Source organism: Pezoporus wallicus, unplaced genomic scaffold (genome assembly GCF_028554395.1).
Source record: "Pezoporus wallicus isolate ANWC-B61680 ecotype Strahan unplaced genomic scaffold, APGP_CSIRO_Pwel_v1 contig_8548, whole genome shotgun sequence".
In the NCBI taxonomy this organism is placed as follows: domain Eukaryota; kingdom Metazoa; phylum Chordata; class Aves; order Psittaciformes; family Psittacidae; genus Pezoporus; species Pezoporus wallicus.
Genome location: NW_026642624.1, coordinates 412,293 through 438,200, shown reverse-complemented (window position 1 = coordinate 438,200; position 25,908 = coordinate 412,293). Strand labels below are relative to the sequence as shown.

General features: G+C 45.6%; 1 protein-coding gene across 4 annotated transcripts; it reads right to left on the bottom strand.

The window, feature by feature from the left end:
* Positions 1-498: 498 nt before the first annotated feature.
* On the bottom strand, positions 499-24,600 carry DPP8 (dipeptidyl peptidase 8). Of its 4 annotated transcripts, XM_057431006.1 has the most exons (20): positions 24,582-24,599; positions 22,380-22,649; positions 20,750-20,862; positions 19,678-19,851; positions 18,763-18,931; positions 17,448-17,558; positions 16,967-17,095; positions 14,976-15,037; positions 13,864-13,964; positions 12,354-12,531; positions 10,913-11,072; positions 9,406-9,485; positions 8,458-8,610; positions 7,706-7,841; positions 6,784-6,929; positions 5,830-5,976; positions 5,466-5,618; positions 4,212-4,354; positions 3,710-3,821; positions 499-3,147 (listed from the first exon to the last, which is right to left on the bottom strand). In XM_057431006.1, exons 2-20 carry the CDS (start codon positions 22,636-22,638, stop codon positions 3,025-3,027), a joined length of 2,649 nt encoding a protein of 882 aa, XP_057286989.1. In that variant the 5' UTR covers positions 22,639-22,649; positions 24,582-24,599; the 3' UTR covers positions 499-3,024. The 4 variants fall into 4 exon arrangements, with proteins under 4 accessions (XP_057286989.1, XP_057286991.1, XP_057286990.1 ...); XM_057431007.1 differs by lacking the exon at positions 499-3,147 and having other exon boundaries at positions 5,482-5,618; XM_057431008.1 differs by lacking the exons at positions 20,750-20,862; positions 24,582-24,599 and having other exon boundaries at positions 22,380-22,516.
* Positions 24,601-25,908: the final 1,308 nt, after the last annotated feature.

Sequence of the window (25,908 nt, the reverse complement as noted above, 5' to 3'; positions counted from 1 at the left end):
ACATTAACCAAAGTAGGTTTTAACATGCAGGAAGTGGCAAAGCATAATCTCAAATGTCAAAACAGGCTGGAAACCTCTTCTGCAGTGACAATACCATCTCCTGGACTATAAAGTACAACCTCAGAGCAGGTACTCAGAGCAGCCACCACTCTCTGTGCCAGCTCTGGTCCAGTACCAGACCAACACTTCAGCATACAAGGTGCAGGACTGCTACTCCCCCAAAAATACTGATGCAATGGTCCTGAGCACTAACAGTTTCCTACCTCTGCATCTCAATTGCAACTGGCTTTGCCCTTCTTCCTGTGTCACTGGGAGCTCAGTTGTTGACTGCAAATCAGATCTCTCATAAGGCATCTCTCACACCTTCACTTACAGGCAGGCAGCTCTGCAACACTGATGATAAGTCCTTGCAGCGTTTCCACAGGGTAAGAGAATGTGGAGTCTGAAAGTGCTTAACTACTATAAAGGGAAAACTATAAGATAGAAAGAAATACATAATTTATGTTGCAAAATAGAGTACTTACAGTACATTGTACTTTAATAGCTTTTTGATATATATATATATTTAAAACAATGGAAGGATGCATCATTAAAAATTTCCATGTCAGCACTTATCACATCCTGTGCTAAATCAAAACTTAGCCTGGTTTACTTGCATAACATTCAGTTCTTCAGTTCCCCAAAAAAGCACTGTTTGCTGAAGGCCATTTTTGTTCTGGTTTTTAAACAAAAGGATCAATGTCATCTTAAAAACCATATACATTTACATTGAAGGGTAGTTACCTCTAGAAAAAGAACAAAAACACCCCAAAAAGCAAGTTAATTTAATATTGAACAAAATATAAACAACCTTGGAAAAGGTGATACTATCCACGTGTAATTTTATACATATATGTATATATAAACAGATATAGATATATGTATATATATAATACAGCATAAACACATAAGGAACACAATGGAATTCCAGAGTAACAGCTTATACTTGTTTCTACTCACTGTCATGTTGTTCTAGTTCAAATGCATCAGCACATTTCCGTGTCTCAATACTGACTAGAGCACACTCCATAGGGATGCTGAATTCACTTCAGCCACATTAACTACTAGGAGTAGACATTAGAGGAGCTGGGCTCCTTCCCTGCCATGCCCTTCCCAAAAATAAAACTGTAAGCCTATTATTGACCTGCTAATGGTGTTTTAACTGATCCACATATAATTACTGTGATCCAAAATAGCCCAAATCAAACATTCCCACCTCGGAGGATATTCACATTTACTACATGCCCGTTTGCTTTGGCTATCTTTTGTGTAACCCCCCCTAAAGCCCAGATCCTATTCTCATACACAGATTTTACAACCATGTTAAGTGCACCAGCTCCAATAGCTTTGGTGCATATGCCCAGCAGCCTAACTGAAAAGCGATGCGGTTTGATACAAAACAGCCAGGTTGTGTTAAATCCTGGAGTCCTGGGATCAAGCTGAAGAGTACAAAAGCAAGGAAAATACAAGGTTACAACATGTGGAGTACTAAGAGCGTAAACACTGAGAGTGATTCCAGATTTTCAAAAGATGAAAAGAAAATCATGCTCTGCTTCTCTCTAGCACCAAAACAGAAAGAAAAGGAAGTTCTTAGGTTTCTAAGAAAACCATTAAAACTTATAGGAGTCTCAGAGGCAAGCCCCAAGGGGAGAATTTCCTGGATTAAAGAGAATCATTTTGCTATGGGGTTTCTATCCTAAACGACCTGTTGCAAGTTAAAAGTGACTTCACACACTTATGATGCTTTTTAGCCAAGCCTGCTGCTTAGTTAAAACCTCACTAGCAAAAACACAACTGGGATTGAATATCCTTTAGGCTTAGCAGGGTTACTTTAAGCTATACAGAAGGGGGTTTCTCAAATACAGCATCATAATCATGCTACACAGCAGTGGTAGAAAGGATCCAGGAATGGAGCACTGAACAGAGAACAAACCTGGGAAACAGTCCCTTAAATCAAGCAGGAAATTCAATGAAGCAGTTCATATTGCCTCACATGTAGTGTTCACAAGGTCTCTCCTCCCCAAATCCTCTGTAGACCTTTGAATGAGAGTACTGAGTTTTAAAATTGTAACAGGATGCATATACCTATATCATGCTGACGTGATGGGAAGAAACAGTATTACAAAACCAGCCCCAGGGAAAATGTCAGTGAGAAATGAGCTGCACTTTTAAGCTTATTTTAAAATGTACAGAGTTTCAGCTCTTTGACTTACGTTAGTTTGCATGTCAGAATAAAAGATTGTTATGCCCGTATCACAGTAAAATATCTTTTCACTTCCCCACTGAAATCAAGTACGATCAGGATAGGATTTCAAGCTGCTGAAAGAAGAGTATGATTTATCCTGGGGAGAGAAGAAATCATTGAAAAGAACCTGGCATCAGCTGAACTGAATCCAGAAATTCAATTCCTTAGGAAGCAGCTTAGAAGTCTTTCTTCTTAAAAAACAATTAACATCTGGACAGGTGATGCGTCTACCTTGTGACCAGCTTCTAAGGAGTGGGACACATCCCTGTCACGAAGCATAAAAGCTATATGATAGCATTTAAAATGTAATACAAGTTGGAACCATTCACGTAAACCCTTGCTGGGTACTGAGTAAATCATCCAGTATTATGTAATAAGATACCAAGGAACACACTGTAAAAATACATCAATTGTGTCATAATTCTTTTAAAAAGTGAAGATCTGGTGCTGTAGAAGTACGTTGGTTTCAGCTTCAGCTCCGCCCCCAAGAGAACACTCATGATACTGTGTCATGCCCCAGACGTTTGCTTTTATTTCCAGCTTAAGCTTTCAAGTTATCAGGTCACTGGACTTTCATTTCCTGTATGGCACCAAATTTGCTCTTAAAAAAGTGTCTGTGTGTGTACGTGTGTGTACATGTGGCAGGCACCAGAATGCAATATTCCATCCTACTTTCTCTAGTTTCCTATGTCTCCTTGTCTGGTGAAGCAGCCAGTGGAGCAGAGTTCTGCAGAGGTCAGTTACATTGCCTTCAGGGCAGCAATATGAGAGCCCAGGTTCTCTTGCAGGTAATACAGGAGGTGGAGTTCATAGTGCTCTCCCGACTCGGGCACCCTTATGCTATGTCTCTCCTGAGGGTAGATCTAAAACATAAAATGAAATCATGAGTATTGATAAGAGCTTGAGGCACCAACATTTAAACCATATTCAAACTATTCATGTGATCTCCTGCATTAACTCTGCACCTCGGCTAATACACCCCATCTTCCAGCGCCTGAACCCTGAGATACCCCACTGCACCCTCCCATCCAGCTGGTGCTGTGCAGGAGATGATCAGCCTGCCTGAATAGAGGCAGATCCTGTTCAAAGCCATTATATAAATCAGCATGCTCCCAGTTCTGCAGCACGGTGTGGGATAGCTGGGCTGCATCTGCACAGAACCAGGTTTAATTAAAAGCATAACCCAGTTCCACACTGCATGAACACTGCTGTACTGCCTTAACTGCAGAAGAAGCCTTAACTGCTCATTTGCCTGATATTTTCACTTGTTTACTCATAAGATCTTCCTTTTAAAAAAATGTAAGGCTCAAATCCTACAGTTTTACCCCAGAATTCCAAGCTGTCCAGCACAGCCATGTTACAAGTTCCAATTCTGGACTCCTCAAAGACAAACACATCACCTTTAAATCCTGATTCTGGCCTTACCTGTAAATCATATGGTTTCCCAGCTCTCACCAAGAAACTGAGCAGAATACTAGTGTGTGCAAAGTGAACATTCTCATCCAAAAATCCATGTAGCAGCAGCAAACGGTTCGGTCTGAGAAAAGCAAGAGACAAACATTTGTAGAGAGCATCCCAGAACCATGCAGAAAGCATCCTGATAACTACTTTTTATCTAGCTTAATGTGGCTCTGAAGTGCTAATCATAATTGAAGATAGGTTTGTCATTTCTTTAGACATACGAGATAGTTTTTAATTACAGCTAGTATAAAAAAGGATTAAATGGAATTGCCTGTAATTATGCAAATGTTCATTCAAGTATTAAGTTTATTAGTGTTGGGGTTTGGTATTTATTACTTTTTAATTATTATCTGTGCATTAGCATTTGTGATTCCAGGATTCAACTGTCAAGAACAAGGAGATAAAAACGTGTCTGTGGGGCTTGAACTTTCCTGGTAGCAAAAGCAGAAGCAAGAACCAAACTTACTCAGAAGGAAACTTCTCCGCCTGCATGGCCACTGAGCCTAGGTAATAGCCCTGCTCGTTGTGATCCGGGTGGCCCATGTAGCGCTCTGTGTAACCAGTGTCATAGAAAATCCACAGCGTGACGGGTGCTCCAGCAATGGCAACCTGCAAGTTCAACAGGGCTCTCTCAGCATGGGGAGGGGAATGAGAATGCCTGACCCCGATGTGTGGATGTCCCTCCCTCCCACAGCTCTATCCCAGTACAACTATTATTACCCAAAACACACTGGTAACTTTACAATGCACAGCCTGCAGTGGAAAAAGAAAAGCAACCCTTGTTCTCCCTGCCACCGTTCATACGTATCAGCACAGGTCAGCTCTGACCTACGTGTGCTTTTGTCCAAAAAGCAGAGTGCTCTGGTTTCATGTTGCAAAACCTGTGTTCATTTGAATATCTAACAGAAACTGGGATCAATAGGTCCCTAGGACTCAGCAAGCTACTCTGCACCACCAGCTTGCAGAGAGGCTGTGAAAGAAAGACCAATGAGAAGAAGAAAAAGCACCATAAACCCTTGTGCAAGGCAATAATCCTAAGACAATTAATTATTCAACCTCCCAGTAATATTCAGGTTGGACTTAGAGAAAGCAAGAGCAGCCACAAAGAACAAAACCCATCCCGAGAGCAATATCCAGCTCTTATCACATCTATCTTTGAGACCTGTCCAAGAGCAGTCTGGCCATTCACTGTAGTGATCTAAAGTCACAAAATCACAAGAACCTCTTTTCAGCATCTCTCCTCATGTCCAGGCTGCCCTCCTGGCTGCTTCAGAACACACTGCTACAAAGCAGCATGGGCAATTTGATCTGGAATAGATGAGGCTGCAAAGAGACTATTCTCTCAGGGCAAGAAAGAGGGGAGGAGAAGCAGAGGTCTCGTTTTTCAGCAGGATCATTTCCCTCAGCTGGTTCAAAGCACAAAGAGCTTGGCAGGCACAAAGAGCTTGGCAGACCCAAAGCTGGCAACAGCTGATACTATATAAGGTACCTTCTGCATAGGTGACCCAAGATTGGTACAGCTATACCAGCACAGCTGAGTTACTGCAAGCTCAACAGTCCAACAGTTTAAAACTCTCTTACACAGTTCCAGAGAGGCAATATCCTTCTGTGCTCCGGTGAATGGGGTGTCTTTGTGCTATGAACATCCATGGGAGGTTACACGATTAAGGGAAAAAATCTGTCTGCATCACCAGAGTAAGTACTCAATGTATGAACATACCCTGAAGATATCTGACCTCTGCATTAAAGCCATAAGAGAGAGGTAGCCTCCGTAGGACCAGCCATGAATGCCAACACGATCCAAATCAATGAAGTCATGCTGTGATGCCAAATACTGCAGCCCCTCCACTTGGTCATCAATTTCTATTTGTCCCTGGAGAGGAGAGGAAGAGGTAAGTTTTGGTCGGTTTATTCTCAGGCTTTCCAGAGGTAAACACCTTCAGAGCTCTGCTGCTTCCACTCCTGCAGCACCCAACCGCACACCAGCACGCCACTGTGCTGTTACAGAAAGATGACCCCTTTCCCTCATAAGGCACTAAATACAGCACAAAGAAATGAAGAGCCAGACTCAGAGCCCCACTTACCATTTTGTATTTAAAGGCTCCTTCAAACTTCAAGCCTCGGTGGCAGGACCCCCTGTTGTCAATGACAACAACAACATAGCCTAAAGAGGCCAAAGTGTTCAAACGGAAATACTTGATTCCTTTGAACCGATTGTTCACAAGCTGTACCTGGAATAGAAGAGCAGCAATGTCACGTAATGGAATCCAGAGGTTCCCCTCTTAATCCAAGTTCAGACTTTATTTACTTTCCTTCAAATGTTTTGTACATTTTTATAACAAAGTTTTCAAGATCTCTGCTCTCTGTTGCAGGATGCTCTCTCCCCGTTTGTGGTCTGCTATGAAATAAACTCTTTTCCCACAGTAACAAGCCATTCTGTGTCACAGATCTGAAGAGCTGAACTAAGGTCCACTGCAGCACCAATGGGCATGGAGCAAGAGGGGTGGCTGCTGACTGCATGACCCAAACCTGAGCCTTCAGCTCTGCTCTTTCTGATCTTTCCCACGAGAAGAATCTTTCCCTTCACCAGGTCTCACGCGATCTGACTTTGACCACAGCAGTGCACAGTAGAGCTGGGGAAACCAAAGCAGGGCTAAAGGGCTCATCTTCTATTCAGCACACACTGGTAATGGTCAGTGCTGACAGAGTGCTCCCCTCACATACACACGAGGAAGTGGAAACAAAGGACAAGATCCCTATGGAGGAGGAGGAGATTGAAAGGAAACAGGGACTGTCTGCACTCCTCTTTCTCCCAGATGTAGTTCTGCTGCTCCACACCTGTTCTCAGACAAGTGGCTGTGCCTCAATCTATGACCCAGAAATCATGACTGCTTACAACAACTTTGGCAAAGCAGCTGCTCACCAAAGAGGCAAATGCTACACACTATCCTCAGCATGGGGCAGGAACTGTTCATTAGGGAGAGCAGTGGAGTGATCCAGGCCAGCCCACACCATTGCTCCCTAACTTCTGCACTCACCTGAGGACCTCCATAGATGAAGAGCACAGTGGGGTACTTCTTTCCAGGTTGCAGGTTGTGAGGTTTGTACATCATCCCATAGAGTGTAAACCCTGTGGAGCTCTCGAAGGAGAACACTTCTGGGGGAATGTAATCAGGAAGAGGGCCTGCCACGGGAGGGAACAAAGAGCCTGGTTTAAAAGTGAATGGATGCATAAGGCAGCTCTGCTTCTGCCAGATCACCAATCTCCCTGCAATCCCAGTGGAGCCCTCCCACACTTTTCAGTGGATGTGGCTGGGAGCAGGCAGAAACTGGGAATGCCTCAGCTGTAGGGGAGCTTTCTCAGTCCTATCCCATTCCATCCCTGCACTCCTATGGATGGTAGTGGCTTTCCTCCCCTGACATGGCCATTACAAGTATCCCATCCTTTCCTAACCCCACTTAGGACTCATCTCATTAATAAATGGGAAGCACAGGATATGGAGTATGCGTCAGGGAAGGAGAGATGAAAGGGAACAGAAATACAATGGACAAATAAAAGCCCAAGAGCTGTTTCACAAAGACATTAGTAGGCAGCAGCACACAACTATTTCAGAAGTGTATGCTCCTTCCCAGAAGCATGATCATCAGCAGGCATATTGCACAGAGTAAATAAGGGTGCTTAACCCCCTCCCCTGATGCTAAAACTGGCTGTCTGCAGTTTCAACTGGTTCTGGCAGTAGAAACTTGGTAATTTCCACTCTATATTCCTTCATGACCAGTTTATACCCATTTGTTGCTGACCTGAAAACACCACTCCTGTGCTTCCAAGAACTCACACAAGCACGAGTTTCAGAGACAAGTCTAGTCACCTACAACAGCAAATCTCAAGCAAGTATATTCTGGGATATTTCATTCTGTGATCCTGGTTGTCCTTTCCCAGTTCCTCATCCATGCCCTTACCTGCTGAATCTAAAATGGTAGCCCAGAACTCCTTTGTCCTGTGGGCTGCACCATCTTCAGGTCCTGTCAGGCGATAAAGTGACACACAGTGCGGGTTCTTCTGATTACTGTACTTGCTGATGAACATGTCACAGTCCTGGGGAGAAAAAGAACATTACCTTGAGCTCCCCAGTGCAGAGGCAAAGTGATCATTTCTTCCTGCGTTTAAATCTTTTAGAAGGTATTTATGCACCAAATTTAACCAGGAAGTCTGAGCACTTCTGATAACAGCAGATAGACTCTGAGAAGCTACAGACCTTAGCAAGACTCAGCCAAATTTACACCTACAAAACTAATAGTGGCATGAGAACCCTGTCACACATCCTCTTCTGGGTAAAGCATTCTCAGCCGCACAGGCTATTGCCCCAGATGCCTGGAACCCTACCCAGTGACAGGCTCATCTCTTCTGGTGATTGCTCTATAGCCCACTTCAGGTGGAAAAGTCAGGCTCAAACTGCTTCAAACAATTCATCCTGGCTCTTTTTGCCTGAAGTGAGATAAAGAGCAACTGAACTGGGAGGTCAAATCTAGTTTCCAAGCTGGGTTTATGCACTCAATGTACAATAAACAGGATCACACAACACAGTGTAAAATCAGCTTCTGTCACATTCAAATACAGCCTTGCCTGCTGACTGATGAAGGACAAGACTGGAGACAAGCCACAGCACACCCAGCCAGCCCTGCCTATTAGGGCCTCACAGACAGACAGGTACCTGGCTAACACAGCAAGCGTGAGAGTAACCGCGTTCCGTCAGCCGCTTTATTTCTCCTGGATTCTCGTAGCTAACAACGTACAAGTGATGCTCTAAAGGCGAGTCTTTTGTGCCTTGGAAGTACACCAGTTTTTTGGCTTCATCAACATAGATCTGTCAAAACCAAAACAAACAACACATCCCTCAATATTGCATCTTGCCAAAACAATACCCAGTTCTACTGCTTCCAAGTCTCCTCCTCGGCCCCTCCTCATACAGCTGAGTTGGAGCCAATCTGAAAGGAATAAGCCAACTGACTGTTCTTACCGTACACAACTCTGACAGTTATGATTTGCACTTCATGCCTTGCTGCTCAGCTCTCTCATGCAGGTTCTTTACTCTTCCCAGTCTCCCCTTCTGTTTCCTATGCTAAATAATTCTGTCCCCATGGAACATAAACACTGTATTGTAGCTAAAAAGAGATGGGGTTAACGGATTTGTGCTGATCCCTCCAACGAGTATCTGCTGATTCCAGAACAGTAGTTGGACACCACCATGATGTCTTTCTGCTCATGAAACCTGGAATTTCCTCACTGATACCTCACAGTATTTTTGTTCCCTTCTCTTTAAGCCTTAAATTTGGTGGGGAAAATTCCTTGTTGACAAGGATCCACACAGGAATGTGCAGGAAAAGAATGCTGTTGCCTGTGTTGCTTTCCCACGCTGCCAAACCTACAACCTCTGGTCCAGAATAGCACATCAGAGGTAGAGAAGGATGAAAGCACACTGCATACCAAAAATCCCCACGATACAAATGCTCAAACTCAGTATCAGGGAGTGGCAAGGTCCACTCTTCTCAGGGAGCAGAGCCTCACTAATGTGACATGTACCAATCTGTGAGGTCCAAGAGATCACCCCTGCAGTGTGTTTTGTTTGTAGAGCATCGATACAGTAAGAGCAGAGACTTACATTGGATCCATGCCTGCCAAGCACTTCCCATTCCCCACTGGTAATCGCTATCTCCTCTTTGATGAGGCACTTGAAGTCACCTGCAAGCAACCAACAGAGAGAATTTACACTTTTACATTTTACAAAACACATGGTCACAATAATGCTTCCTTCCTTCCAAGCTTTTCTACCAGACTAAACCCAGGAGCAATGTACCTTTGCAGAAGACCCACATCTCTGCCAGCTCCCCAGACAAATGTTAGGGCTAGTACTGTTTAACATTGTGTGAAATAGGTGTTAAAGGATTCACAAGGTTCACCCTGAGATCTGGACAGCTTTTTTATGAAGTCTTTTGTCACCTGCACAGAAACAGAGGTTTTTATATGAAAAATGGGTGTGCAAAGGGAATCCCAGGAACTAAAAAGCAGGGATTTTTGAAACAGGGTGGGGAACAACTCTGCTTTTACAAGATAGTCTCATTTCCCTGAGAATGAGGGAGATTTAGCAAGAAAAAGGAGTCAGGTACATTCAGAGAAACCTAATCAAACCAGGATATAATGTTATCTGGGAAAAATCCCACTCGAAAGAACAGTTGCATAAAACTAGGACCTCGAGTAAAATAAGGTGTGTTTTTTGTGCATGCAGAGCTCAGCAACTGCCTTCAACACACACACAAGTAAATTAAAGTATCACAGCATGAAACTGTAAATTAAAGAATACATGCTGTGGAAAAACCACTCCGGAGCTTTGCACACAGCTTTGTCCCTCATCTGAGCAAGACCAAGCTCTGACTGCAGCTCAGAAGCACGTGGTCCTTGATGTTTTTGCTTAAAATGGCTCTTCCTGCATTTCCAGTGCAGTAATTTTCTCCTACCTACATCTCTGTCTACGCAGCAATACCACAATTGGTTTAAAAGCAGAGAGGAATTCTCTGAATAGTTCTCATATCTTAGGTTTCGCTGCCAAGGGCACGTGTTCATTTATAAGGGACTAAGATGTGCGCCCACTGAGAGAGGGAGGCTCTCTACAGACCTTTATGCAGTGCATTCAAACCATGCTGTGTGTCAGCCTCTCTGCTACCAACCTGCTTGTGAAGGCTGACAGGGACTGCGGTGTGTTTACCTGGAAAACTGAGCCCTGTGCCTCTGTTAGATACATTGGACCCAGCACATCAGACACATCCATGTTATTGCTATAATGATTAACCTCTGGCAAAGTCAGTGCACAGGCAGTCCCAACACTGACAAGGAAAAGCCAACAAAGTGCATTTCACAGCATCACAGGGACCTTGCTTCCCATCTGAAACTTTTCCCTCTAATCCCTAAGAAAGAACTGGGGTCCAATCTAAAGCACACTAAATGCAACATCACCCCTGGACAATCTCAAGAATGACTAGCACTGAAGTGCTTTCCTGGACAAGAGCAGGAGTTTCCAATCAGATAACAGTTCCTGCCAGCTGGAAGGACATTTATTTCCTCACTAGCTCGCAGCAAATGCCCAACTAACTCAAAACAATGATTTCACTTACTTGGAGCAGGGAGGCCTCCACACGACCGCTTATATTTGCTCTCCTTCAAAACGGAGGTGACTTTGTAAAGGTGCCGGAATCCCGTTTTACACTCGGTGGCAAAAATGAACTCTATCTCATCTTCATGGGTTTGAGGGAAGACATAGAAGATATCATGGATCTGTGGAGATGAAGCAGTGGATTACTGTTATCAGCAGGATTTTGGCACTGAAGCCACATAACACAACATAAGTTGTTCCTCTCACTGCTCAACTTAAACACAGTTCACACTAGCAGGGTGCAGGCACTGGGAGAACCAGCTGTGCTTATGAGCCTGGGGGTGTCTGCAGGCAGCAGCCACAGATGCTGCACAGCTCCAGGCTTTTTGCTCATCTAACTCTAACTTCTGGCCACCAAACTGATTATGTGAGCTTTTCTGCACCTGCCTTTCTAGCTTAGATACACAGGTGGGTCCAGCTCTGCAAACAGCATGAGACCCACCCAGAGAAGCCAGAGTTCAGCGGCCTCCTCTGTCCAGTAGCCCCCAAGTGAAGGGTTACTTAAAGAAAGAGCTGTCATCACCTACACACTCATGAAGATGCCAACTCTTCCTTCATGGAACAAACTTCTGAGTGATTCAGAAGCATTTATCTGCACAGGATGAGCTGCCACTCAGAAAACACTCCAGCCAGTAAAAATAATGGAGAAAGGAAAATTCACCACACCATCCTGAAACTATGCACACTATTAGGAGAAAATGTGGTATCACAGAGAGCACTCGCTGTATAGGGACTATTTAGTGCCAGGCTTTGGGCAAATGCTCTGCTGAAAGATCCAGCTGTCAGTGATTGGTGTTCCCAGGCCTTCCTGCACCCTGGCACACCTCCAATGGGATGTCATTTCAGAGACATTGATCTTTATCTGCAGAGGTGTGAAGAGCACTCACTTTTACAGCATTAGCATAGCATACAGGTGGCTGCTATCACAGCACAGGCCCCACAGCACACCTTCCAGGGGATTACATACAAATGTATTTCACCAGACCACATAGTTAAGAAAGGGTTTTAGGGGCTGTTAACAGACTCCTGGAACTTGTTCACCCAATATCATCTAGAGAGACCTTTGTTGGCTGAAGGACACCTAATCTGCTGGCATTGCTGTTGGTGAACAGCTGGCACCAAGAATCTGGAAGGTGTCAGTGGATAACACTGTGGCCATGGAACGCCAGAGCCCTGTGGGTTCTGCTCCTATTTCTGTCTGACCACTCTGCAGCCTCAAAGCAGCTGTTTTCACATCCCAAATCCCTGTGTCCTCTACATACTGGTTTTTACAGCAGGAAGCACAGAATATACACACTGGGAACATTCTCCTAGGCAGCAGAGTAGCACCAACGTTGCTCAGGTGCTACAAGCAGAGTCTTGAACAACAAACTATCAGAGAAGGCTGAAATTCAAATTCTTACATTTATCCAGATGTCTGTTGTTTCTTCATAAATAATGAAAGGTGTAACAGAATCCGGTACAGCATCGATAAGTTTCTGTCTTTCCATTGCATCATCTTCTGTGGGGATGAATAATGCAGGAGGGATCAAGACGATCTGAAGTCGAGTTTGGGAGCGATCCAGTAAGATGGACCAGATGCTGTTGAGGAGACAGATATTAGAGAAAATAATGTGCACTTATAAGTATTGGATCTGAAAATCTCAGCAGACACTAACTAGCGCTAGGCATTATAAGGGAGTCAAGAACATTCCATTTCAGATTGTGGCTTACAAAGCTACATGTAAAATTTACCCACATAAACAAGTCTTCCCTAACACAAGAACCTATTTCACTTCATTTCAATATTGCATAAGCACTGCAGGTTCAAAAGTTTAATTAATTCTGTTCTCCCAGATTTGAATAGTGCTTTAAGGGAGAAAGAGAAGAGAAAAATCAGGGGAATAATGAAGCAGAAAAATTTCAACTGAAATTTGAGGATACTTGTGAAAATACTGATGTTTTCAATCTCTACCTGGCAGAGAATAACACTGGCACCTAAATGGATGGGCAGCAGACCCTGCCATACTTCTGATGGCTTTGTATGTAGCTCTAACAATAATCCTGCAAAAAGCAAGATAATGTAGCCAATGTCTCCCTGCATTTCTTCCACAATTTTTAGGGAGAGCAGGAAAAAGGTGAAAGCCATCTTTAGACTCAAGAACTGGAAAAGTGCAATTCTGGAGAATCACAGAATCACAGAATTGTTTAGGTTGGAAAAGACCTTTAAGACCACCAAGTCCAACCATTAACCCAGCACTGCCAAGTCCACCACTAAACCATGTCCCTGTAGTCCCATGTCTACATATCTTTAAAATCCCTCCAGGGATGGTGACTCCACCACTTCCCTGGGCAGCCTGCTCCAGTGTTTGATAACCCTTTTGGTGAGAAACCCTTTTGGAGAAGCTTCTGGTGAGTTAGAAACACTGTACTACATCATCTACAGGGTTAAAAATGACATGCAAATGTAAGTAGCACTTACAGCAGGTTTTCTGATCAGTAAGTCTGGTCAGCAAGGATGGTCCAGTGGTTAAGGCGCTAGCCTAGGGCCTGGGGGACCTGGGCTCATTTCTCTCCTCAGCCACAGACTTCCTGTGTGACCATGGCAAGTCACTTAGCCTCTCTGGGCTTCAGTTCCCCATCTGTAAAATGGGGATAATAGCACTGCACTCTCTCTCACAGGGATGCTGAGAGGACACATACATCAAAGGCTGCAAGTGCCCAATACCAAAGCAATAGGGCCAGGTACCAGAGAAAGAGACAAAGAGGACTCCGGTTTGGGATTTGGAAAAATCATCCCCCTTGCACAAACAAGTTTGTAGCAATGTAAAAATGAAAGCAGGCTTAAGCTTGAAGAAGACAGAGACCACTACATTCTGCTTCTAACTGTATCGCCCCAAACCCTCTAAGCAGAGACAGGATTAACATACGCACTATTTTCCTTCTGGCGTCCACCCAGCTCTAGCAATGTACTCTACTCCTTCAAAGAGGATCTCGAACGGCTGAACTAGCTCTTTATCCACAACATCTGCAATCTGTTGACAAAGCAGCAATTCAGTGACACTGAGATGAACCCCCACATCCAGTTTTTCATGCATGATGAGTCTGGACACAGAAGACTTCTTCTGTGCAGCTTATGCGATTTAGATTGCTGAGGCCTTTGCAACACAGGGGATTCAACCCCATCTCTAGCCAGACACCAGTATAATAGGAGAGCTGCACACTATAAGCACAGCCAGGGCTGGGACTTGGGAAATCTGGATGCTCCTCACCAATCCACCATTCGTCTTGGACAAGTCACTTGAACACTCAGCTTCCCCATGTAAAGGGGAGGTGATTTGTACCAAGCTGTTTTGTGAGGTGTTTTTATTGGCAGCTGTTGAACATCCTGCATGACATCCAGTTATCAGCATGCTTCTAACTCATGATATGCAGCTCTGCAGTCTGCTCCTGCTGGGACTGGGAACAAGTCACAGTGGTACCCAAAGGGTCCCAATGGCTTTGCCTGCCTTTGCTGGCTGACATCAGCATCACTATCCCAGCAGGTGACTGTTGATGGCTGAAGTAGCTCAAGAGTAGAGACAATCCCAATAACATATGGCTATTACTGTATCTGGTAAGATTAATTACCCAACTGTCTGAAGATCTTGGACTGCACTGTGGAAAATTCTGCAAAGTTCATCTCTTTCCATATGCTCATACTTATGTAAGGTGATACTGTCTTTGCAAGCAAATTTTCCCCATATCTGCAGCCAATCAAGAGATCTGTCACATAAAATCTAACCATCCACACCTAAAACATTCTGCTCTGCAGCTGAGTTTGTAAACCAGTGGTAGGGAAGGAAAGCACAGCCTTGAGAAACACTGCTGCACACACAGACACCAAGTATCTGCATAGGAGTGAGGCAAGTGCACAGCCTCTAGAGAAGCCATTAAGCTATCACAGCCAGGAAAGCTTATTTGTACTGAACTGGAAAACGAACTTTACTAAAAAAGACTTACAGAAATTACAATTATTTGGAACACAAGCAGAACATAGAACTTACTCTGCCTTCCGCATTGATTGTCACTTCTGAGAGCTTGAAAGTGACCTTTGGATTTGCTGTACCTATAAAACAGATGTTAGAAGTCAGACACTATTTGTTTGCTTCCAAGAGGGCAGAGCTGAACTGTGGATTATTGTGGCGTTATTCATACAGAACTGGAAAAGGCAAACAGCAGAATGCTCTTTGATCAAATAGCCTACTTGCACATGTGAGGGACAGTACAGGCAGGGAAAAGTGAAACTGCAAACATGAGGTAGATTCATCCTGCACATAGATCTGATTAAGAGCCATGCTACTGTCACAGTCTTCTCTCTCACAGTCAAAGCATGCTCAGGAGTGATCAGGATAGAAAGCAAGCTCTGGTTTATTGTTTGGCTGTGATTCTCAAGGTGGCACACAAAGTGATCCAGTGCTAAAAAGCATTTATTAAAATTAAACACTTAAAAGACCTACTGCCATGACTAGTGCAGTTAAGATAATAAAGCTACGTATTTCTGCTGAACACTGAAAATCTGAAGTTAACTCTTTACACAAAGCCTGTACAAAGCAGCAAGTCATCCTGCTGTAGAGCACCTGCAGTGCCAAGTGCTGGGGCCTGCTTCACAGGAAGAAAAGAGAGACTGTAAAGAATAAAGCTGGTGATCCACAAGAAGCCACATGTGGCAAGTTCCATGTGCTCTGAATAGTCTCAGTGCTGCTGTGAGAACTCCCACTTCATCAAACTGCTTCATACACAAACGTGATGCACTGAGGTGAAACGACTTGCCTTGGGCTCCAGTGCTACCTACCTGAGCATTTACCTTCTCCATAGGAAGAATTTTCTCCACTGCCTCAAGCTTTGCCCTCATAACAACCCACAGCAAAGGGCCATTGTCCCTACAGCTCAGACTGGAAACTGAGGCCCAAAGATTAAAACCTGGATATTCTTTTTTAAGGATTTGGGCTTTGGCTGGCTCATTTTCCTAAACTGCTGAAATCAGCATTCACCTCAGCTATGACAATATCATCTCAGAAATCTGGGTGTACACAAGTGCTTAAAACCCACAAGGAGCCATCTCTGGCTTCCCAGGCTAACACTGTGCTTTTCTTCCTTCTTAAAACAAGTAAATCAGTATCATAAGCAGAAAACTTTTCCCAGGGGATCAGAGAATCTGCAAGACCTGAATGAATTCTGAAGCTTGGGAAGGTCGCCAAACAGAAGGTATTTCTCCAAAAAATGAAGAGTTTGCTTGTGAGGAAAGAGAATAAAGCACTGTTACCTGTGAGCAACATTCCCTGCTATAATAGTAGGGAAATCTCACAAGAACAAAGGTCAAACTGTTCAAACTTGCCCCATACACCTGACAGTGAATCGCCCTTATCAGTTCTGCTTAAGTCTCACCTCCCTACTTCCAATGGCACAACATTTACTACGCTCTAAGCCTGTCCTCACCCTTTTACTGTCAGCAAATATGACAATAGGAGGTTTTCCTGGTTGGCTGCAAGAATGCTGAATATGCTCTTTGAAGTCCAAGAACAATCATGGAGATCAGAGTCCTTCAGAACTTGAGCTGCCAGGGCCCTGCGAGCAGCTGAACAGAAACCTTCTCTCAATTAATGTCCTTCCGGACATTAATTCTGCAGCTATTTCCTCAGAGATACAGGGCTGTAATGAGAACCAACCCCTCCACAACTCAGATGTGCCAGGATCTGAGACACCAGCTCCAAAATAGTGACAATCAGAGAGGGTTTCTGCCAACTCTCGAGACACCCAGACTTGGAGCACTTAGTAACCACATGGCTGGAATATCAGCACAGTCACCAGTGATTAATGTAACCTCCCCAGCAGCAGCTTCCCCAAACATACTTTCACCACCTGGACACCAATTCAAAGACTACTCAACACCTCTCCAACAACCCCTTGTTCTAGGCTAGGAGCATCACTGCTCTCAGGCACATGGAACAGAGTGTATGTCTCCCAGCGACAGAGATGTAAGGTATCAGGGTCTCACCAGTTTTGGGGTACCGGAAGGAATCTGTTCTTCTTGTCTCCAGCATGGGTGATGTGACATGAATAATTTCCACCTCTGACTCATCATTTTCTTCATAAAGAATTTGAAGAATTTTCCCCCCATTCAGTGCTGTAAATGAATTAACATTTTCCTGGTCAGAACAGCTCTCATTATCAGTTATTGCAGGCATCAATATTCTCTCAGCAACACAAGCTGGTTGGAAAGATGAAATAAAATCCAAACCCTGTGATTCATATTTCATTAAGCAAAATACTCCAAGACTCCTACAAAGAAGGAAAGTAACACGTGTCACAAGCCCACAGTAACATGCCCACTGCCGCAGATAGTTTAAAAGGAGCCACAGGATAAAGTTCCTATCTTCATAAAAAGTAACAGAAAAAACTAACTCTGCACTGGACCCACAGCGGGGGGGGGGGGCATTATTTGTGCCTGTCAGACTCACTGGATGCCCCACACTTACTTGGCTGTGCCTTTGGGCTCCACCAATAGCCAGTGTATCTGTCAAACTCCTCCTGCAGCACAAAAGTTGCCACACCAGCAGATTTTGGATCATCCTCAACATTTGCCAGCTCTAAAAAAAAAGACACAGAAGAATCAGATCATGACATACTGCAGAAGCAAACCAGTCCTGCATTATCCTAAACACTGACCCAAGTTCATCCCTCCAGGAACACAATAAATCACTTCTCAGCAGATTTGTTTTCTGCTTCCACCCTGCTCTGTTGATTTATTTAGGGAGGATCTAATCCTCTCTGACATGGCAGCTTCTTTCAGGAAAGGAAAGCCATCCTCCCTTCTTACTCCTACCCAACTAATCTCTCCATTTCCTATGTACTAGTTGAAGAAAGAAAATGTTCTCTCTACCTGAGCTCAGTGAATTGAAACTGCAATCTTTAGTTAAAAGGAAAAATCAAGCACAAACCTTTCTGAACAACTCTAAATGACAACATCAACGTTCAGAAAAAGGAAAGCTTCAGCATTTCATTCATTGCACAAAGCAAAAGTAAGAGGCTTACATAACATGTCAACACGATGACATCTCCATAGGGCTTCAATATTTTCCCTGTTACCCTGGAGGTAACTTAGCAGCGCTCCATAAATAATTATCATCTGAGAAGGAGTCACTGCTACAGTTTATTTTTAATGTACTTACATAATATTTTAATATTTAACTTTTAAATAGGCTGAAGTATTATTACAAAGTGCCAGAAATTTTAATTTAACTGCAATTTAAATTAGATACTTTAAATACAAAGTGTGATTTAAATGCAAAACAAAACACTGTTTTTTAAAGAGTTTTATCCACAATTCCCATTTTCCTTCCTCCAGGACACATGTCTGAAACACAAGTGGAGAGGGCAAGAAGCAAGAACCTAAGTTACTGAGTATCAGGGGCCAGCAGAAGGCTCAGTGCTATTCAGAATCTGCCTATGCTGTCTCTAAAAGGCCCTGCAGCCTGATTTTCCTGACAGAAACTTTCCACCCACAGCTCCTCCACACAAGAAAAGGCTGTTCCAGTGAAAAGGAATGTGCTGTTTTTCAGAAGAGCCCTTCCATATGGACTCAACAAATAACTCATTCTGCCAGATTCCTCAGTGCATCCAGAATCATCCCACGGTATCTGCACTAGAGGAAACATATAGAACAGGACAAACAAAGTGGAATGAACAGGGGCCATTCCCCCAGATTTCAGAAGCCCCAGTGCCACTGCTGAATTCAGTCTACCAGGAACAAGTGCAGAGGAGGTGCAGAGATTTTAATTCAGGATGCAGTACCATGGTGCACAAACGTTAGCCTCCTTTCTTCTCTTGTTTCTATATTAGATACCCAGATGTCGTTGCTGTGGATAAATGCAATCCAATTTGGATCAGCTGGACAAAGCTTGGGATCCATGCGGATATTTGGACAACTGGTCTCTACCAGAATAGGTCTTAAAGGCTGTTGCTGTTGGAGAAAAAAGGGAAAGTACAGTAAGCAATGATAACACATGAACACTTACAGAAATTAACCTGGATTATCTCTAAGACCACAGTAGTGTGAACACTGACTTCAAATACACAGGTTTACAACAGAGAAATCAATTTTAAACACAGAAAAATACTATGAAGGTATTTTATAGGGAAAATTGTGTTTCCACTGTTGTTGCACAGATCCCATCAGAGCATCTTTCACCAGTGCTGAGGATTAGCCACAGATCAGGAGGCAGCTTGCTTAGAGAAGCCTGGCACACTCTTAAAACCAGCACCCTTTTAGGGCCTCGCAGAACATACAATCTTGTCCTCCAAAAGCAACTCAGGGTACAGTAAATTCCCCCTGACAACAGGGTTAGACAGACATCAGGCATCTGTTACAATAATAAGAAATTATTGGAGCTTTGTTCTCCAGCTTCAGCACCAGCAGAGAAAAGGCTGCTTGTTCTGCAAGCCATACAGCCAAACCTTCTAACACATACAGCACTGACTGCTGAACACTGACATCTAAACCACAGCCTGGGAACAGAAGTTGCCTCTGATGCGACTCCAGACTACATGAAAGAACACCCTTCTTTTGGGCTTTGGTTGGCTCAAGGTTATCAAGGCTAGCTGCCTTTTGAGTGCAGCAGTAACTGATGATCACGCTCTTTTGCTTTCAATCCAAGCCAGAGCAAAGAAGTCCTGCAGTGAGATAGGAGGATGGATGAGCAAACTCACAGTGAATCCATGAGGGCCTCCATCTTTTACATGATAAATTCCACTCCCTGCCTGGAACAGGAAGGTGCCGCTTTCCCGGTGGTAATCATAAGAGGCGATCCCTATGGTGCCAATCCGCTTCCTCTCCCGCAGCAACTCCTCTTCACGAGAGTACATCCCATAGTCCAGGATGGCCTGAATAAGGGCAGAGAACCAAACACAACAATCAACACCTCTGCTCTGCATGCCATGCTACCCCGTCAGAGCATCTCTGTACTACAGAGCTTCCAGGAGCAGATGGCTCTGCAGACACCCTTCTCCTCCAGAATCCTGCTCATGGCTAGAAGCCTACTCCTGCTTATGTCTGTATCACACACGTAGGTGCAGGCCATGAGCAGATCCTACACAGCTCTGAAGCTGATAGCCACCTCTCCCCTAGCACGGCATCATTTCCATCATATCCACTGGTTTAAGAAAGATCAAACTGGAGGTCTGTTATTTCTAGAATGGGCAGGAAAGTCTTTGCTAACCTTCATGAAGACACACAGTAACTGGTCTGGCTGACAGCCAGAAGTAACATGGAGATAAATGCACCTAATTCCACATGGGGGGTGTCACACCTCCTCCATCCTGCCATGGTGCATGGACCAGAACCAGTGCAGGCTTGCTATGTGCAGAGGTGAAACAGGGATACACGTCCAAGGGAGTGGGATAGGGATCTTTTGCCCCAACATGAGTCATGAAGCTACTGAATGATCCTTAGGGGGACTCATCACTTCCCCCTGCAACAGTGATTATTGGAGACTGGAGGCTCCTTCAGCAATCCCCAGCATCTCACAGCAGAGAATCAGATGCAAATTAGCACTTGCAATCTGTGCTGGCAAAGGAGGAATCATTCAGCAGTGAAAACTGTAGCTCCAAACACTGCTGAGAAAGCCGTGCTTGATTTGAGATGGCTGCAGTTAGCTGAGCATAGGGAAAATCTTAAACTTAAGACATTAAACTCCAAATTTTTACAACGGCAAATAGGTGCAACCCCAAAGCCCATGTCCTTGCTACACTGCCAAGAAGCAAGAAAGAAATCGGGACCCACCGGAAAAAGATCCAGAAGAGGCTTCCAGGACAGCAACAGAGCTGCAGCTTTGTTTATGGTTTTGGGAATCTCAGAGTAGAAGAGCGTGTTCTCCCTGTTCTCACCAGACATTGCTGGTGTGAAAGTGAGGAGGGGAAAAAAAATTAATTAGCTTTCTGTTCATTATCCAAACACTCTCAAAGGATTCCCAGGAACAGTTTCACAGGCTCTTCTCACCAGAAAGTACTGCTGGTCTCTGCACTGCAGCCTTGCTCTGGGAATTCCCTGTTTCACAGAAATGTAAGTCCCAGAGAAGGCAGAGAACATGAAACTACACTCAAGCTTTCCCCATGCTGCCTAAGCCTGCCTGTGTCTTCTGAGGGGACCCTGTATTTCTATAAGCTTTTGAAATGAAGGAGGACCTTTCTGCTAATTCCCCTGGCTGGATGCAGCACAAAGCAGCTCATGCTTCAAAGATAACTCATCTTTAGGAAGGTCTGAAGGTCCCTTTCCTGCTCCTCTCCCTCAGTGCTATTCAGATTTCTGAAAGCTCCTGCCAAAGCACATGGGAACAGCCCAGAGGGAGCCAGATGTGCCTTGAGGAAGGCTAAGTCTGATCTATAGCTCAGGAATCGGCACATGGGAAACCAGAGCTCATCTCAGCTGGGCCTTCATCCACTCTCATCATGCTTGAATTCAGCATCATTCTATGATTATGATCCCTATCCTCTGAAAGGGGAAGAGGAGACAGATCAGCAGCTTTCTGTGCACTGCATAGCACATGCAAAGATTCTGTGAATCACGAATCAGAGCTTAAACACCCAGCCTAAGCAGCAAGCAACGGGGTTAGAACATGGTTCTGGCTCCTAGGCCTTTGCTCCTCTCCCTAACTCAGTTGTTCATGGAGTTATGTTCAGCTCTGGCAGCTTTCGACAAAAGCATTCCTCTACCTGCTCCAAAAAGCCACCAGGAATGTTGTTCACAGTACCATTTACATGCCAAATCACTTCTAGCACTCAGAAATGCAGATATACCAAGTGAAATTACATAGTGAAACAATACAGGAATGCACTGAGGCCAACAACAATAAATTACATTAAGTTCTTCATTATTAAGACTAAAAATGTTGAGAAAAGTCTTTACTCTTTAAGCTGCCTCTGCCCTACACTGCTATTTAGTCCCCACAGGATCCCTGAAAAACCTACTCCATCAGCAACTGAGGCACAAAGGACTTGCAAAATTACACTCAGAATGCCTGCTTTGGAAGGAAACTTTGAAGAAGAACAAAGGTTCTGTCCACCAGTTAAGAAAAGGGAGAGTAAAACTACACAGCTTTTAGAGAGGGGATATTGTATGGAGATCACATTTAATCCATCCTCCCAGGTAGGGAACATGCTCCAGAGGACACTTCACAGTTCTTTTCCAGCTCTCACAGGCCTGAAGAGCCACCAACCACACTATTTCTGTGGGAGATGAATTCCAAGCTTTACTGAGACATCAAAATCATGATCATGACATTTGAGTATCCAATCTGGCCTGAAATCCATTTGGATTTAACTGCCAGGAACATCCCGCTCTCAAGAACAGTCAAACCCAAACAGCCTCTGCAGGGACTGTTCAGTCAAGACACAGGCTGTCAAAACAAGCTTACCCAGATAGTAGATCCTATCGGAATGAGGTCCTTCAGGATCGTTTTTCTTCACAAACGTGAAGTCATGAGGGGCTTTTGCCATCATGTAGCCATGATACTTCCGTGTGTCTGTGAGCAGTTTCCGAAGCTGGCTCCAGGAATGTCTCTCTACATAGAAAGGTTCCAGTTTGGGCTGCTCCTCCCTCTGGACCTGCTCCTCTCTGCCCGCAGTTTCAAAGATCTCGAGGCCCGGCTGTTCAGTTTCCATGGCTGCTGCCATGTTGCATGTTTCTGAAAGAACAGAACGACAGAGGTTCAGCACCACCTTCCAGCAGACTCCCAAACCCACAGCAAAAGTGCTAGAAGGAAATCATCATTTCATGTGGGGGGAAAAAACAGCAGAATGAGGAGGACCAGGCAAGAGATTTCTGCTGTGGAAAACAGGCTGTCACCACTCAGTCTTTCAGAATGGGACTAAGAACTTAATACAGCCACAGAGAGTTGTTGTTTGCCTTTCCCTTGCCCCCACACATCAACTACTCTGATCAATTCATGAAGTGGATAAATTATTCCCTGTTAAGCTCTCCTACCTGCTTCTTCCTCCCTGTAAACTGCACGAATGCTATACTGGTATCAGAGCAGTGACTGAGGAGGACCGTAGTAAGACATGGGACAACCAGCTGCTTAGAAGAGACATCAGTAGCTGATTTGGAGCCATCAGGTCATACATGATGGCCCTAGGAAACTGCATGTCCTTATTCCTATCATTTTCCTATAATTTCTTGGATTTGTTTATATCTCCTTTCAAACAAAGCTTGAAAGGGTCTAGCAACCATCATCACTATCATCATCTCAGGGATATAATTACAAATACTGTATAGATAAGAAGTAAGGCAATACCAGAAGGGGACACAGTGAAAAAAGCATTTTCCAAACAGATTTATCTGCAGCATAGGTATTATCCTCCCAAACAGGCCATTAATTTAGCAGATCTCTCTTCCTGCAGGCAGCTGTCCTTCACAAAGTATATCTGAGCTGGAATGTCTCCCAAGAGGAAACCAAGTCCTTCCACTGTAAATCCCAGATCTGCGGGCAGCTCCAAAAGGATCCAAGCTATAAACTCCCTCCACATAGTTCATTACCAGAGAGACCAAGGATTGTCATTCCTCAAAGGGAGGGGGTTTTCTATATATAGAATGGAAAAAACAGCACAACTGTTCTGCACACTGCAGAACAGCAGAGCTTGGTGGCCTGACAGAATACAGACTAAATAAAGCATTCCCATAGAGCAAAGAGGCACTAAAGGACCACTAAATCTCAAGGTATGGGGCTGGGCATGGACTGACTCTCCTGCAGCTCTGCACAGCTGCTGAGATATCTCAGCATAGACAGGTGAAAAAGAAACGACCTACAGCTTGGATCAAACCCATTTTATAGCACAAACTGCTAAATGCAAAGCAGAGCAAGCATGATTCCACCTCTGCGATTACAAACACAACAAACATGGACTGAGCTATTTACAACATAAATATGCAGCCCTGTAAAACTGGAAGGAGAGTCCAAGCACATACACAAAGCAGCGCTCTGCTCAGACAGTGGTAGAAACTGAGCATGAGACTTCAAACCTTCATCAGAAAACTCACATCAGAATTCCAACAAAGAAAGACCCCCTTTCCCCACCTACACCCAGACGCTGTTAAGCCTTAACCTGACATACTTCCCACAGCCCCTCCCCAAAGAAGAGATAAAACCCGCGGGACAGTAGACTTTAACGAGCAAACAAGAGGGACATCTGCCACCCGGCAAGGCAGCGTTAGCCCAGGGCAACGCGAGGATCTACCCTGGGGAATCACTGCCGGGCGAGAGCCGCAGCCACCTCCCGCTCCGAGGACCGTTTCTTTTCCACCTCCCTGCAGCCAATAACGCGGGGCTGCCGCGCCCTGCACAGCGCCTCAGGGCACCCTCCAGCACCGCCACACCGAGTGCACCCGCGAGCTGCCCTTGCCTCCCCGGCCGGGGAGAGCGGACAGGTCCCGGGAAGCGCCCGCCGGGGGCTGCTGCCGGCCTGGAAGGAGGCGAACAGCCAGAGCCCGCCCCGGGGCAGGCCCCGTCCTCCCCCCGCCCCACAAGAAGGTTCCAGCGGCTGCGGCCCCGCTCATGGGAGGCCACTTCCCGCCTTCCCCGGGGCCCACAAGCAGCCTCCCCCCGCCTCCCGGTACTCACGGCGCTCCCGGCGGCGATGGGACCGAGCCGAGCCGCCCCGCCGGGCCACTTCCGCTTCCGCCAGGAGGGGCCGCCGGGCCACTCCAAGCGGGGCAGCGCTCCCTGCAGGCGGGGAGGAAGCGGCGCTGCCGCCCTTGCGGTGCGCCGTTGGGTGGAGAACTCTGCAGCAGGTGCTCCCTCCTCAACACAAGCAAACGTCAAAGCCCCTCGGGACACGATGGATGTGTTTCCCGACGGTTTTCCTGTGCTGTCTCCCGTTTGCTGCCCCCTAAGAGTACATGGGGTTTGTGTTCAAACTAAAGCAACCCAGAAACTATGGCTACAGCTCACACAACCTTCTGCAATGGCTTTGCAGCCCCAGAGGCTGGAAATCCTCCGCTCAGAGGCAGGCTGAGGCATGGAGCCAGCGTCTACAAACAGCACAGCATTTTCTATCAGCCTCCCCCTGTGCAAACCTCATGAGGTTCAACAAGGCCAAGTGCAAGGTCCTGCACCTGGGTTGGGGCAATCCCAACACAAACACAGGCTGGGTGGAGGCTGGATTGAGAGCAGCCCTGAGGAGAACGCCTTTGGGGGTGTTTGTTGATGGAAAGCTCAACACAACGCAGCAGCATGCGCTCACAGCCCAGAAACCAACCATGGCCTCGGCTGCATCAAAAGGAGCATGAGCAGCAGATGAGGGAGTGGATTCTCCCCCCACCCGCAGTCCTAATCCAGCTCTGGGGCAACAGCACAAGAGGCCACGGAGCTGTTGGAGTGAGGCCAGAGGAGGCCACGGAGATGCTGTGAGGGCTGGAGCAGCTCTGCTCTGGAGCCAGGCTGAGAGAGCTGGGCTGGGTCAGCCTGGAGAAGAGAAGGCTCCTTAAGGGGAGACCTGAGAGCAGCTCCAGTGCCTGAAGGGGCTGCAGGAAACCTGGAGAGGGGCTTTGGACAAGGGCCTGCAGGGACAGGCCAAGAGGAATGGCTTTAATTCTCAGTGTGTCCCCCCAGAGGGGACACTGAGAGCAGAGAGCACCCTGCTCTAGTGGAAGGTGTCCCTGCCATGGCAGGGGTTAGGACTGGATGAGCTTTAAGGTCCCTTCCAACCCAAACCATTCTCCATTGGCTACATCCCAGGAGCCGTGTCCTTGCCCAAGGCCGCCCTCAGGGCAGTCCTGTGGCGCAGAGGGCGCAGGACGGGGTCAACCCCGCCGCCGGTTACCACAGTGACACCCCGCACCTCAGAAAGCCCCCGCAGGGCGCTGAGACCCAACAGTGCCCAAAAGCCACCTCAGCGTTAAAACACCCGCCGCGTTCCCTCACCGGGGTCGTTGCCATTGAGGGCAGC